The 15,922-nt window shown below is 38.7% G+C and overlaps 1 protein-coding gene across 1 annotated transcript in view; it reads right to left on the bottom strand.

Moving 5' to 3' along the window:
• The window catches only part of cadm3 (cell adhesion molecule 3), a 303,520-nt gene that overhangs the window by 72,943 nt on the left and 214,655 nt on the right, over positions 1–15,922 (bottom strand). Inside the window, exons 4-5 of the mRNA XM_062987563.1 lie at positions 8,782–8,934; positions 2,316–2,453 (exon numbers count right to left, since the gene is read on the bottom strand). Coding sequence (XP_062843633.1) covers positions 2,316–2,453; positions 8,782–8,934 — 291 coding nt within the window. The remainder of the gene's footprint in view (positions 1–2,315; positions 2,454–8,781; positions 8,935–15,922) is intronic.

Genomic DNA, 15,922 nt, shown 5'->3' with positions numbered 1-15,922 from the left:
TTTACATCTACAAGGTGGACCAACCAGGTAGGAGTGTCTAATAGAGTGGACAGTGAGTGGACATGGTATTTAAAAACTCCAGCAGCACTGCTGTGTTTGATTCACTCATGTTGGGGGGGTGAAGAACAGGGTGAAAGCAGGTTAAAGCAGGTTAAAAGCAGGGTGAAAGCAGGTTAAAAAGATATGTAGAGAAACAGTAATTGTAGAACTACAAAGTGCTTCTATATGGTAAGTGGAGCTGATAAAATGGACAGTGAGTGTACAAACAAGGAGGTGGTTTTAATGTTATGGCTGATCAGTGTACATCCCTTTTCTTTTTTGTTCATGTCATGGAAATAGAAAAAAAATAGGAATTGTAATTGTATCTCCTAAGTGGGACAAAATAAATTGGTCCTTCTTTCTGGGTGGATCAATTTTATGCAGGAATGCATTTCTTCAGACCAAAGCTAATCTCAGATTGACCAAAATACAGTGAAAACATGCTGTGTTCAGATGAGTCCATGTTTAAGGTTGTTTTTGGAAAAGAAGTTTACATTTATTGTTTGGCCATTAGCTCACCCCAGCGCTATAAAAAAAGGTGCATCTTTGGGTCATCTGATTTGATTATTAAAATTAGTTGACTTACTCATTTAATGTTTAATGGTACATTTACGTTTACTTCAGCACTGTGTGGAAGAAGCCAGGTCTGTAAAGCCCTGAATGTTTTACAGCTCTGCCATGCACATCCCACATGATGCAAACCCACTACAATGCTTCCCGAGTCTCCTTCCTGCAACACCACACCATAGGCAGGCAGTACTTCACCCAACCTGTAGGTGTCAATATAGTGCTCCAAAAACACGAAACTATTAGAGAACGTTGTTTAAACTGTTGTTTAACATTTGGCTGACTAAAGTTTCTTCAACTTGAGAACAATGTACATATCTAGTAGATAAAGTGGTTTAAAGAGCTAACAATAAAATGCACATAAAAAGCATGTGCACACCAGTGGCGATTTCTCTAAGACTGCAAGGGAAGCTCAGCTTCCCCTAAAATGTCAAAAATTAAATGGTCAAATATGTACAGTTGTGTTAACATTTCATTGACTACAAATGCGTTAGAACACGTTCATCTCGAAGACGAGTTCGTTCAGAATCAGCTACTTATCACAAATCGACTGACTCGAACTTCTCATACATTCCCTTAGCGTCAATGCATTTGCCCGCAGAAGCTGAGCGTCTCTTCACTTCTATGGGACTGCATGGAGGTTTTTTTTCATTGCTTTGAAACTCGCCGGTCATTGGATAAATGCCACGATTTTGTCCCGCCCCCGGACGCTGAGCGTCTCTGGGGGTGAATGGAGCTGTGGGCGGGTCTGGACGCTGAGCTTCTGCAAGATGATTGGAGGATCAGTCGAAAGGCTGAATCCCGTTTTGATTGACAGCTATCACTGGGAGCTTCAGTCTCATCGCGGATTTTGCGAGTGAAGTCAAAAGACAAACTGCAACCCATTTCAGGCCATTTTCTTGAAAAGGAACGGAGGGCAGAATTTATGTATAAACAAATTTTATAATGTAAGCCGACAATGAGCTTCCCCTCTTTGAAAGACCAGCAGCCGCCACTTGTGCACACCCTTTCTAACTGACTATAAGCGTTGCAGCCACACTAAACATCAAAAGCTGTGTCTCAACTTTATTAAACACAGCTGGAATGAATTAGATTGCTGATTATAAGCCAGTCCTATAAATGCTACATAGGTAAAATGGGTACAAATTCCCACACACTCTAAAATCTTGTGAAAGCCCTCTTAAAAAAATGGAGGCTGTTAAAGGCGCAACGGGGAATGTGGGTCAATTCTATAATACTGTCTGTGATTTTAGAATAGAATGTTTAGCAAGCTTACAATCAGATGGCCACATACTTTTAGCTGTATAGTGTATGTAATGGCAGTGTTGGGATTTTAATTATTTCTGCAACGGTTCTTTTTCTGTGACCCAATGATCAAAGCGACTTTCACAATTTGTGGGCATGGTTATAATCTCTAATATCAATAAATAATCAAATACTTTTGGCATATCCATAGTGTATATGTGTTATAAAGGTTTAGATGATTAAATGTCTCAGTGTATATATATAACGTTTCACTTAAAGGTTTACATGCCAAAGTGGCAGTAAATTACAAGTTCTTGCCAAATCCCATCGACATTTGGCAGGTGGGCAGCTGGTAATCTCATGCCCTGAACACTTGGACATAGATGTAGGAAAAAAACTAAACAAAATTATGTACTGTAAACTGCCTGTTTGTGTTTTATGCAAATGTGCATGCATGCGTTTACCCTCCAGCCTTTCATGCCCTCTGTACCAGTACAGCTGAGCAGGTGGCTTGCTGCCTGTGCTGGTGCAGGTGAGGGTAACTTTCCCACCTTCCTGCACGGCATCCTCAAAACCTGTTATGACTGGCTTCCCAGGAACACCTGAGTGAGAAAAAAAATGATTATGATCACGTTAATGATCAGACAGTACCAAACAAACAACGAATCATATTTCCCCAAATTAGTTTAGACATAGCAAACTCCCCATTGCACACACACTCACCAAGCCTTTGGGTGAATTTGTACTTGTTGTATTAGCCTTATGCTTGTTGCCAGATTTTACAATGATTCATTGATATACTTTTTTATTGATTTTTGTAAACAACTCACAACGGTAACTTTGTACATTCAAGCACACACTCGTCTGTAACAAAATGACACTAAAATATAACATTTCTTTTTGTACTTTTTATATTTAGAGCTTTGTAAATAGAGTCATGACCAATTTCTTGCTGTTTGTGTGCTGGAGTGTTTTTTTTTTAATTACCTGTTTGTCTTCTATTCAATTGGTCATAGAGAAATTTAAGCTAAATTTTCATTTTCTTTAGCTAGTGAGGCAAATTAAATTCTTTGTTAGTAATTTAAGTTTATTGTTTGGTCATAAACAGTTTTCTTATTTTATTAGGTACACTTACATATCTGGTAAGTACATTCACTCATTCTTTTATAAGCCACAATTTCCGTACAAAGAAATCTTTTGCGTATTCATTTACTGACTGGCTGTTTTGTTGCTACTTTGTCAACCCCCCTTCTCTTGCCCGCTTGTACCCTATTTATCAAACGAATGGGACCCCACAGGACCCCCACTAAACAGATGAGGGTTGGGTGGTGGATCATTCCCAGCACTGCTGTGACACTAACATGGTAGTGACATAAGATAAGATAAGATTCCTTTATTGATTCCTATAGGGGAAATTCAATTGTTACAGCAGCTCCAGCACAGATTGAATACAGATACAGACAGATGGTAGAAATAAAGTAGGGTAGGGTAGAAATAAAATAAAATATAGACTTTATAGGGACAATTATGATTCTATAGTAATGGGTCAAATGTTAACTATATGAAAATAAGGTAGAAATAAAATAAAACATAGGGTCGAAATAAAATAAAACATAGACTATATAAAGACAATGTCTACAGTAGTGGGACAAATTTTAACTATATAAAATATAGGATAAAAATAAAATAAAATAAAATATAGACTACATAACGACAAGTACTATTATACAGTAGTGGGACAAATTTTAACTATATAAAATATAGGATAGAAAAAAAAAAAAAAAAAATATATAGACGATATAAGGACAAGTACTATTTTACATCAGTAGGACAGATTTTAACTATATAAATTATAGGACAGAAATAAAATAAAATATAGACTATATAAGGACAAGTACTATTCTACAGTAGTGGGACAAATTTTAACTAGGGTAGAAATAAAATAAAATATAGACTATATAAAGACAATTACCATTCTACAGTGGGGCACGTTTTAACTATATAAAATAAAGGGTAGAAATAAAATATAGACTATATAAGAACACGTACCATTCTAAAGTAGTGGGACAAATTTTAACTATATAAAATATAGGGTATAAATAAAATAAAATATAGACTATATAAGGACAAGTACTATTCTACAGCAGTGTGTAAAATTATATAAAATATAGGATAGAAATAAAATATAGGATAGAAATAAAATATAGGGTAGAAATAAAATAAAAAATAGACTACATAAAATATAGGGTAGAAATAAGATAAAATATAGACAATATAAAGACAATTACTATTCTACAAACGTGGGACAAATTTTAAGTATATAAAATATAGGATAGAAATAAAATATAGGGTATAAATAAAATAAAATATAGACTATATAAGGACAATTACTATTCTACAGTAGTGGGACAAATTTTACCTATATAAAATATAGGGTAGAAATAAAATAAAATATAGACTATATAAGGACAATTATTATTTTACAGCAGTGGGACAAATTTGACCTATATAGGATCAGTAACATGAATGTAGTGTACATGACAATATTCAGTATAAGTATGTATATACGTAAGCGTGTTGTGAGTAATGTTCAACAAAGTCAAGTGAAGGTTAAAATAGGGAGGAAGGGTCTTTGAGTTATTGTGGTGGGGGGAGGGCTGGTCATTGTCTGTGTATTCTGCTCTTGTTATGCAGTCTGATGGCAGTGGGCACAAAGGAACATCAGAAGCACTCCATCTTGCTCTTGGGTGGAATAAGGCTATGACTAAATGAATTGCCCAGCAGCTACAGTTCTTCATTGAGAGGGTAAGATGGATTGTTCAGGATTGCTCTGATTTTGTCCTCTCACCCACTACCTCCAGACTGTCCAGCTTCAGACACAAAACAGAGCTGGCTTTTCTTACCAGTTTATTCAGTTCTATAAGTGTAGCAGGTGCAGCAGTGTTGTTCAAACAGCTGAGTGTCAATGCTGGGAGGAGAATAATCCTCCAACTAAAAATATAAAGCCAACAGAAAGTGCCCAAAAGAATAAAGGAAGATAAACACATACTGTGTCTGAAAAAATACTTCTAGTCTCCAACTGTATACCTACAATGAGTGCAAACAGGGTGTGTGTTCTTAATAAAAAGGCCAGTAAGAAGAACCATGCTAGTGTCAATGCAGGGCAAATAACATTTGATCAGAGGGGGTCCTATGGGGTACAAAGAAACAAATCGGCTACAGTTAGTAATTTATGTAGCATATAAAAATATTTAATGAATACCTAATAAAATGGGTCACAGACTATAACACCTTATCCAATACATTGCACTGTTGCAACATTAAAGCTGCAACTTTCCAGCCAGCCTTATGCTGTGTTCCTTACATTTACTTTGACTTTTATTTAATTGCAGACAGTTTGAACCTGAGATATTTCATGTTTTGTCTGCTCAACTTTATTTCATTTCTTAATATACCTCCATTCCTGCATTTCAGGCCTGCAACACATTCCATAAAAAGTTGGGACGGGGGCAATTTAGGGCTAGTAATGAGGTGATTAGCAAAGATGGCCAGAGGATCTCCAGTTTGACAACAAATGCATGAGAAAATTATTGAAATGTTTAAAAACAATGAACCTCAAAGAAAGATTGAAAGGGATTTGCATATTTCTCCCTCTACAGTGCATGATATCATTAAACGATTCAAGTAATCAGAAGGGATTTCAGTGTGTAAAGGCCAAGGATGCAAGCTTAAGCTGAATGCCCGTAATCTTTGATTGCTCAGATGGCACTGCATCAAGAACCGATAACTGATGTAACCACATGGGTGAGGGATTACTTTGGCAACTCTTTGTCAAGCACTACAATACAGAGTTACATGCACAAATGCCACTTAAAACTTTACTGTGCAAAAAAGAAGCCTTATGTTAACCATGTCCAGAAGCGAGTCGACTTCTCTGGGCTCGGAGACATCTAGGATGGACCATCCCACAGTGGAAACGTATATTGTGGTCAGATGAATCAGAATTCCAGGTCTTTTTTTTTTCCAAAATGGATGCCGTGTGCTCCGGACCAAAGACGAAAAGGACCATCCAGATTGTTATCAGCAACAAGTCCAAAAACAGGGTCTGTCATGGTATGGGGCAGTGTCAGTGCCCTTGGTAATTTACACTTCTGTGATGGCAGCATTAATGCAGAAAAGTACATTGAGATCCTAGAGCAACTTGTGCTGCCTTCAAGACGTCATCTTTTCCAGGGACGTCCATGCATTTTTTAACATTACAAAGGCATGGCTGCGGTAGAAGAGGGTACAGGTACTGGACTGGCCTGCCTGCAGTCCTGACCTGTCCTCAATAGAGAATTTTGAAAGGAAAAATGCGACAACGACGACCACGTACTGTTGCACATCTTAAGACGTTTTTGCAGGAAGAACGGGACAAAATAAAAACCTGAAACACTAAATCACTTGGTGTCCTTTGTGCCAAAACGTCTTTTAAGTGTGGTGAAAAGGAATGGCAACATTTCAAAGTGGTAAATGCTTTACTGTCCCAACTTTTTTGGAATGTGTTGCAGGCCTGAAATGCAGTAATGGATGTTTATTAATAAATGAAATTAAGTTGAGAAGACAAAATATGAAATATCTCAGGTTCATCCTGTCTGCAATGAAATAAAAGTCAAAGTAAATGTAAGAAACTCTGTGTTTTTTATTATTTGCATTTTCCATGCTGTCCAAACTTTTTCTGATATGGGGTTGTACATCATAAAGTAGAGTTCAGGTGTGTAAGCTGCTGGTAACTTGCTTTGGATATTTTAGGAGCTAACAGTTCAAAATGTAATATATAAAATAAACTAGATGCTTCAAGTTCCCGTGCCCCTGTCATGGTGAAACAAAGCGAGGACAAAGCAGGGTCTATAACAACATTGTCTGTCGAGTTTGATAAGGAAGGAAGGAAGAAAAATGGAGAAGGACAGAAAAAAGAAGGAAGGAAACAAAGAAAGGAAAGAAATAAAGAAAGCAAGAATGGTATTAAGTAGGGCTATTATTAACTGCGTTAATTAACACGATTAACATGTTAAAATTGTAATCGCGGTTAAAAAAATTAATAGAGAATAAAATGTTTAATCAAACGATTTTTATTGGGCTATGTTAGTGCCACTTTAAACATACGTCACTGTGGTAATTTGCACTGCTTTAACACAGCAACATTGTGTTTATACTGTATAGCGATAACACGGGTCTTTTTCCAGTTTATGGTCGTGAGTTACAAATTACTCCTTCACCGCTGACTGAGGACGCCTCTCAACTGACATACTGCCCCCTCCGGCACATACAATTAGTACAGACGGGCACTGTGTACGGAGGGCCACACCCCCATCAGCATTACTCCTCAGCCCTGTGCAGGCGCCATCAGTCAGCCAGAAGGGGCCGCAGTTGCACCAGTTATGAGAACCTATGATCCGAATTTTTACCCTCTAACCCTATGAACAACAGCCAATAGTTGTTCATGCAGCCTCCCAGCCCAGTAGAAAGGCAGAGCTGAGGTTCGATACGATGTATTCGAATCCCCAACTCTGGTGTGCTAGCGTAGTTTACTGCTGCGCCACCTGAGCGGCCTAAAATTACAGTTGTTAATTGACGCTTCAATATCATCTTTGGTCGAAGCACGCCTTTGTCTCGTCGGGCGTCTGTGTGCACGAATACACGCTACAGGCAAAATGAGCTCAGACTCAGTCTTACTTTATTTCAGATAAATTTGGATGGAAGGCCCATAAACTGTACACGTTGTGGGAACATTACAAACACTGGTGTTAAATGGATCGCAATGGACTGTAGACGCTTTAACATAGTTAACGATGTGGGTCGACATGACATTATACGTGTTGCATCCAGAAATGGTTGATTGTACTACCTGAGCGCCTGTTTCCAGTGGCAGGGTTATGAACAGGAAAAGATCCTCACTTTTGCCAGATAATGTGAACAGACTTGTCATTTTAAATAACTGGCTAAAAGATGGGTAGCCGTTAACAACTCTATATAGGCATTGGCTGGCTTTCTAAAGATAATTTAGATTTAATAATTTTATCATAATTTTATTAAAGTTTTTTATTGGTAAACATTTTCTTGCAATAAAAATGTGCATAACTTCAAATTTTGCTTAGTTATTTTTGCAGTCGATTAATCGTGATTAATTTGGTTCTTTAATCGCAATTAATCTCGATTAAACAATTTAATCATGTGACAGCCCTAGTATTAAGAGATGGAGGTAAAGAAATGAATGAGAATTTAATTAATATTTGTGTTGGACAAACATGTTAAAACAAGTAAAATGCTTTGAAAATGTAAAGCGTCTATAAAAACACTGATTGTATGGAGGAACATTAGCAGCATAAAAACTAACCCTGACCTCAACCGTATCGAAAACCTTTGGGATAAAATGGTGAAAGTGAACCAGCACACAGCACACTATACTGTCTGAACAGTCTCTCCAAATGAGTAGAGACTGTAGTTAGCTTAGTTTTTCGGAGTCATTATATTAATGACTAGGGTCTTAAATGAGATGTTTACCAGTCAGTTCACAGTCAGGTGTCCACATACTTTTAGACAAATAGTGTAGCTCAGTTTATAGTTCTTAAGTTCATGTACAGCCTTGTTGACACACAACTATGAGCTGCTATAGGCTTGTTAATGGTCAGGTAATAATGTTTTTCTAGAAAAATCTTGTTGTACTTGTACAATGACAATAAAGGTATTCGTATTCATAAATAAGAGATTAAGATTGAGACTGTGAGAGCAAGCAAGAGAGGGAGAGAGAGAAAGAGAGAGAGAGAAAATTGACAGTCACACTTAGAATGTCATCAGGAATCAATTATAATGTTTACTGGCTCAACAGTGACTGATATAGCATCTGTGACTGATCTGTACAATATAAACACCACACACACAAACACCTACCAAGCACGGTGACAGTTGCTCGTGCAATCCGTACAGGGTAGGTGAAGAGGGAGCAGAAGTACTCTCCATCGTCTGACAGCTGCACTTCAGAAATGGTGATCGACAGTTCTGTGGGTGTGGACTTCAGCAACTGGATGCGATAATCTCTGAGAGCTGGGGGGAAAAAAAAGAGTTCAATTACTAAATTAGTAACAAGCTAGGGGTGATGGAGGGAAAAAAGGAAAAACAAAGAAGGTGAAAGAAGGAAGACAGAGAAAAGGACAGATAAAGAGAAATGAATAAAGAAAACAGGAAAGTCTGAAAGGAAAAAAGTAAAAGGACAAAATATAATAGAAGAAAAAAGTAGGATAAAAAATGAATAAAGTAAGTAAGAGAAACCAGACGGTTACTCAATCTCAAAAGATACACATGGGCAACTATGTCAAACATACAAAATGCAGGAAAGAAGGAATGTAGGAAGAAAGGGAGGGATGAAGGAAGGGAGGATAGGATGTAGAAGGGGAGGTAGGAAGGAGAGAAAAGAAGGAATGAAGGAAGGAGAGAAAGAAAGGGAGGAAGAAAGGGAGGATATGAAGAAGAAGGAAGATATGAAGGAAGGAAAAAAGGAAGGAAAGAGGGGAGGACTGGAGGAAAGGAGAGAGGGAGGGCGGAAGGAAGGAAAGGAAAAAGTATGATAGAAAAAGAATAAAGTAAGTAAGAGAAACCAGACAAATACTCAATCTTTGGGCACCGCCTGGGGAATAAGGCATGATAAAAGATAAACATGGGCAACTACGTATGTCAAACATACAAAATGCACAGAGCTAAATCAAAAATATATGGAAGGGTAAAATAAAAATAAAATTAAAAAGAATAAAAAACCATAAAGGAAGAAAGGGTGGAAGTAAGGGGGAATGGGGTGTAGAAAGGGAGGTAAGAGGGAGAGAAAAGAAGCGGGGGGGGGGGGGGGGGGGGAGGACGGAAGGAAGGAAGGAAGGGAGGATGGGAGGAAGGAAGAAAGTAAGAAAAGGAGGAAGGAGAGAAGGGAGGAAAGAAGGGAGGAAGAACGGAAGAAAGGAAGGATGGAGGTAGAAAGGAAGGAGGAAGAAAGGAAGGAAGGAAAGAAAGAAAGAAAGGGAGGACGGGAGAAATGTATGTAGAAAGAGAGGTAGGAAGGAGAGAAAAGAAGGAAGGGAGGGAGGACGGAAGAAAGGAAAGTAAAGCGAGGGAGGACAGTAAGAAGGAAGGAAAGAAGAAAGGGAGGACAGGAAGATGGGAGGAATGGATGTAGAAAGGGAGGTAGGAAGGAAGGGAGGACAAAAGAAAGGAAGGATGGAGGATGGAAGGAAGGAAGGAAGAAAAGAGGAATGAAGAAAGTAAGAAAAGGAAGAGAAGAACAAAAGAGAAGCGATGGGAGGACAGGAGGAAGGAAAGAAGGAAGGAAGGGAAGAAGGAGGAAAGGGAGAACAGGGGAAGCGACGTAGAAAGGGAGGTAGGAAGAAGAGAAAACAAGGGAGGGAGGGAGGGAGGGAGGGAGGAAGGAAAAGAAAGAAGGAGAAAGAAAAGAAAGAAGGAAGAGAGGACGGTAGAAAGGAAAAAAGGGGAGAAAAAAGGGAGGACAAAAAGACAGGAGAAAGGGATGTAGAAAGGAAGGTAGGAGGGAGAGAAAAAAGGAAGAAAGGGAGAACGGAAGGAAGAAAGGAAAAAAAGGGAGGAAGAAAAGGAGGGGAGGAAGATAGGGAGGATGGAAGCAAGGACAGAAGAAAGAAAGGGAGGAAGGAGGGAAGGAAGGAAAGAAGGATGGATGGGGGACGGGAGGAAGGAAGGAAGGAAGGGAGGGAGGGAGGAAGGTAGGATGGGAGGAAGGGAGGGAGGCAGGAGACAAGGAAGGAAGGAATGGGATGACGGGATGTAGAAGATAAGGTAGGAAGGAGAGAAAAGAAGGAAGGAAGGTAGGAAGAAAGGGAGGAAGCAAGAAAGAAAAGGAGGAAAGAAGGAAGGAAGGAAAGAAGGAAGGATGGGAGGGAGAAGTAATGAGAACTGATTTGATAATCAAGTTCAATTAAATAAAATGCTTTAAAATGTCATGTGTACATTCATTAAATATTCAAGCTACCTATCATACAGATGAACTTTATGAGTATACAATTACTGACTGCAGCCCATCTGTTGCTCTTCTGTTGCTTACTGAGCAGATGATGTTGGTTGGTGGACTGCATTGTACTGCATTGTACTCTGTACTGCATTGACACTAACATGAGTTGTCCTGGTTTGATTGTATCAAGTGCAGCAGTGTCGTTGGGATTTTTTATTACAGTGGTACCTTGAAACTCAATGTGAGTTATTGAAGTTGGAGTAAAAAGTACGGTGGCCGAGAAGTGCAAAACAAATTAACATTTCAGAAAACAAAATTACAAAAAAACAAAAACAAATTTACAATGAAAGCAAAAACAAATTTACAAGTGCTTGGGTACCCAGTGTTTGTAAATTTGTTTTGGCATATGTAAAAGTGTTTCAGCACTTGTAAATTTGTTGTCGGCATATGTAATTTTGTTTTCTAAAATGTAAATTTGTTTTGCACTTCTCGGCCGCACATTTATGACGGAAAAGGTAGGGACAATAAACCGGAAGTGCGTCTTGCTTACCTGCTGTCAATGAAACTGTTTATCAGCGGTGAAGTGAACGGAGTTTGTGATGGTGACGATAAACAAGGTTTTGTCTAGTTTGTGGAAATCATTTTATCCAGTTGACCCGCTATTGTTTTTCTTGTGGAAAGTTATTAGATTGTTTATGCGGACGTTTGTGCATCTCTATCTACTGTCCGCTATTCTAAACATCTAAGGAATTCCCACAAGGAAAACAAAAGTGCTGTGTTTTATCTCACTCACTATATAAAAGACAATCAAACCAGGGTTTCCCACCGTCCTGTAAAATACAGAATCCTTCTTTATTTGGAGACTAAACGTGGTGTTCAGTATTGAACTGATACGCGCTTTGTTCCGTATTTTTATCAGTGGGAGACAGTGTGATGTGTATAAAACAAAAGGAAACTGCTGTTTAATTAACTACTGTATATTAAGTAGTGTTCACTTTTATTCTTGTGCTGAAAATACCTGGGGGGGCACCTTACACAGTCATGAGAACAAAGGTGTTATTTATGGTGTTTAACATTTATTATTTTCATTCTTTATAATAATAAGTCAGAACCATATTTTAGGCAAAACAACGCACTCTGCCCACTGTGCTGCTCATACAGCGGTGTATTAAACAGGTTATGCTGCTATAACCAGCGCTCACACACCGTTACTAAGAATAAAAGTGAACACTACTTAATATAATTCCCACAGTAACAGCAGTTCCCTTTTGTTTTATACACATCACACTGTCTCCCATTGATAAAAATACGGAACAAAGCACGTGTCAGTTCAATACTGAACACCACGTTTAGTCTGCACATAAAGAAGGATTCTGTATTTTACAGGACGGTGGGTAACCCTGGTTTGATTGTCTCTTATATAGTGAGTGAGATAAAACACAGCGCCAAAGCTTCATCAGTCGCCGCACATGCTGCTTTAATATAAGCTCCGATACACTGAGTCCAGTGTTACAAAAGTGAAACAAACTTCAACAAGCCTCGGTATCAAATGTTCCGTCCCTAATAAACAATGTTTTGTCCATTTTGTGTTAATTACTTTCATTATTTCGCTTTTGTTTTCCTTGTGGGAATTCCTTAGATGTTTAGAATAGCGGACAGTAGATAGAGATGCACACGCCACGTCTAAACGTCCGCACAAACAATCTAATAACTTTCCACAAGAAAACAATAGCGGGTCAACTGGATAAAATGATTTCCACAAACTAGACAAAACCTTGTTTATCGTCACCATCACAAACTCCGTTCACTTCACCGCTGATAAACAGTTTCATTGACAGCAGGTAAGCAAGACGCACTTCCGGTTTATTGTCCCTACCTTTTCCGTCATAAATGTGCGGCCAAGAAGTGCAAAACAAATTTACATTTTAGAAAACAAAATTACATATGCCGACAACAAATTTACAAGTGCTGAAACACTTTTACATATGCCAAAACAAATTTACAAACACTGGGTACCCAAACACTTGTACATTTGTTTTTGCTTTCATTGTAAATTTTTTTTTATTTTTTTTTATTTTGTTTTCTGAAATGTTAATTTGTTTTGCACTTCTCGGCCACCGTAAAAAAGAGTCCATGTTGGTCTCCAAAGGTCCCCAAAGCTTTCCAATTCAAAAAATCCATGGATCAGTGCACGAATATTCCAGAGATTCAGTTGTGGTTCAGGCCTTGAAAAACAACTCTATAAACCATTCAGAGCTTCCGAATTCAGATATTGGGCGGAATTTTAGTTGTTCATCTAATTCAAAGCGATATATGCAAATTTTTTGGATTTCTCCAATGTGTGTCATTTAGATGAGCTGGCAATGAAATACTCTCTCTTTATTGTTTGTAAATGTATAAGTGACAGATTATTTAACGAATTACCAGTTTCAGCTTTCTACCGCGAAAGCCAAGAGAATAAATTATCCAACCAAGACGGTTTTCATTAGTTGGGTGGACAAACACAGTTGGCTATGAATTTATATATTCTGGAAACATACAAGATTATATCCCTAATGGAACAACACACGGATATAGATTTGGTTTTAATTTGAAGAAGAGAAGCTCAGGTAAGCAGCGGTAATACATTTATCCTGCTGTGTGGTTAATCTGGGTCACGGTGCTGCTGTTTACCGTGCGGTTTCATTGTGCAGTGATAGCAAAGCATTATCAAATATTGAACTTTTTCGGGATTTTTTAATGCTCATTTATTTGAAGTAAAACGGACAGCATTAATGTGAAAGCGACAGGCCCACACACTTTGAGGTACAAATCTCTCAACAAAGGGCATCAAGTTTCAAAAATGTCGAGTCTAGAGGACGTCGAGTTACAAGGTACCACTGTACTAGCCATTTTTTAGGAACTCATAATCTGCTAGCACTCATTATGTAACAAGTCCAACAGCGGCGTGGCTCAGTTACCGCATTGTATCATCTGCCTTTCCAAATCTGGAAAGATGGGGCATGGACCAGCGCACACGGTCAAAGTGTTTCTATTCATCACAGATTTGCCTGCTCCTCTATTGGTCGCCTGCTTTCTCTCTCTGAAACTGTAATGAAGCTTGGTCCAGTCTGGTTTTCTGCTAGCGTGAGATGCCAGCATACCTTTTGTTTGGTGTTGTGGCATTTTCCGGCCATGACAATAGCCGTGGAACCACCCAGGGTGAGTGAGCAGCCACAGAGATATTCTGGAGCCAGCCACACATTATAGAATGAGGCTAGGGGCGTGGGTTGCACTGCTGAGCATGGTCCATCATCCAAATAACATCTAGTCTGTGGGGGTCCTGTGGTTTCCTTGTTGTTTGAAGAATAGGGTAGAGGGGTGATAGTAACTGTATAACCACGTTCATTTGTTTAGTTGGTGAGGCTTATAACATACAGTGTATCACAAAAGTGAGTACACCCCTCACATTTCTGCAAATATTTCATTATATCTTTTCATGGGACAACACTTTAGACATGAAACTTGGATATAACTTAGAGTAGTCAGTGTACAACTTGTATAGCAGTGTAGATTTACTGTCTTCTGAAAATAACTCAACACACAGCCATTAATGTCTAAATAGCTGGCAACATAAGTGAGTACACCCCACAGTGAACATGTCCAAATTGTGCCCAAATGTGTCGTTGTCCCTCCCTGGTGTCATGTGTCAAGGTCCCAGGTGTAAATGGGGAGCAGGGCTGTTAAATTTGGTGTTTTGGGTACAATTCTCTCATACTGGCCACTGGATATTCAACATGGCACCTCATGGCAAAGAACTCTCTGAGGATGTGAGAAATAGAATTGTTGCTCTCCACAAAGATGGCCTGAACCACGACTGAATCTCTGAATCAAATGCGCACTGATCCATGGAGTTGTTTACGCACGACACCAAAATGAAAGAGTGAGCAAAACAAATGAATCTTTACCACAGATAAAGAGCACAGCTTCCTGATTTGATTCCAATAAATAATTCGTTTGAAGAGTCATTTCTCTGACTTTTTTTTATCGCACATGCACAAAAGAGAGCGTGCAGCACAGCGCTTTTGTGCTTTGTTTCAAACTTTCTCAAATGTAACCTGTGTATCCTAGGCATGCTCGATATAACAAATATGGTTATTTTCAGTATTGTGTAAAAAGTAATATTGAATATATCAATATTAGCAATATACCGTCCTGCCCTACTGACTACTGTACCTCAACAAACCCAGAAAACCCAGGTAGAAACAAGAAGAACATGTCAAATCCCTTTTAGGCAGAGACAGTTTGAAGTCCTCAGCACCTGCACTACCAGCTGTGACCATGTGTAGCAGGTATTTAGTATTTAATGCAGCCTTTAGGTATCATTTTGTGTTCTGTTGTGTGTAGAAATATTGTGATTACCTCACATTATCAGCCCTAATACTGCTCGTTGCTGGATTTTATATCACATCATTAAAAAGCATATAAACTGTTCAAACTGTGCTTTATAAATAATAGAGACACAGCGGTGTGTTGGGAAGACCCTGTAGCTGCACACGAGGCATTTAAATACTGAAAAATGTGTGCAGTCTCACTGACAATGGGTGCAAATCCAGTAATAAATTCCAGTGATAAAATTTGTGCACAACTGCACCCTGAATGCAGCCCAAGGAGATTTAAATGGAGACAAATACAGAAAAAAAGTAATTACTCTATGGTGCAGACAGAAATGTGCGTGGGTGATCATCTGTTCATGGAGCTACGTCATTGGGAAGCAAAGACTCCATGAGGTAAATATATTGAGACTGTAATTAGGAGTCTCACACATTCGCTGCTTTTGAGCCATGGGGAAGTGTGTGTAAATTTATGTGAATTGTCAAGTGTGTGTGTGTGAGAGAGAGAGAAAGAGAAAGGAAAAATACTGTTTCTTTAAAGTACAGAAAAATTTATTAAGTCGCACAGGTGGCACAGCGGTCTAACACACTAGCACACCACCTCTGAAATACGAGTTTAAATCTCTGCAGAACTGCCGACCCGGCCAGGCATCCAACAGACACATTTTCTTTTTTTGTCTTTTATTTATGCATT

The sequence above is a fragment of the Trichomycterus rosablanca genome, chromosome 25 (assembly GCF_030014385.1).
Source record: "Trichomycterus rosablanca isolate fTriRos1 chromosome 25, fTriRos1.hap1, whole genome shotgun sequence".
Lineage (NCBI taxonomy): Eukaryota > Metazoa > Chordata > Actinopteri > Siluriformes > Trichomycteridae > Trichomycterus > Trichomycterus rosablanca.
The sequence above is the reverse complement of the archived record's forward strand: the minus strand, read 5'-3'. Positions and strand labels throughout refer to the sequence as shown.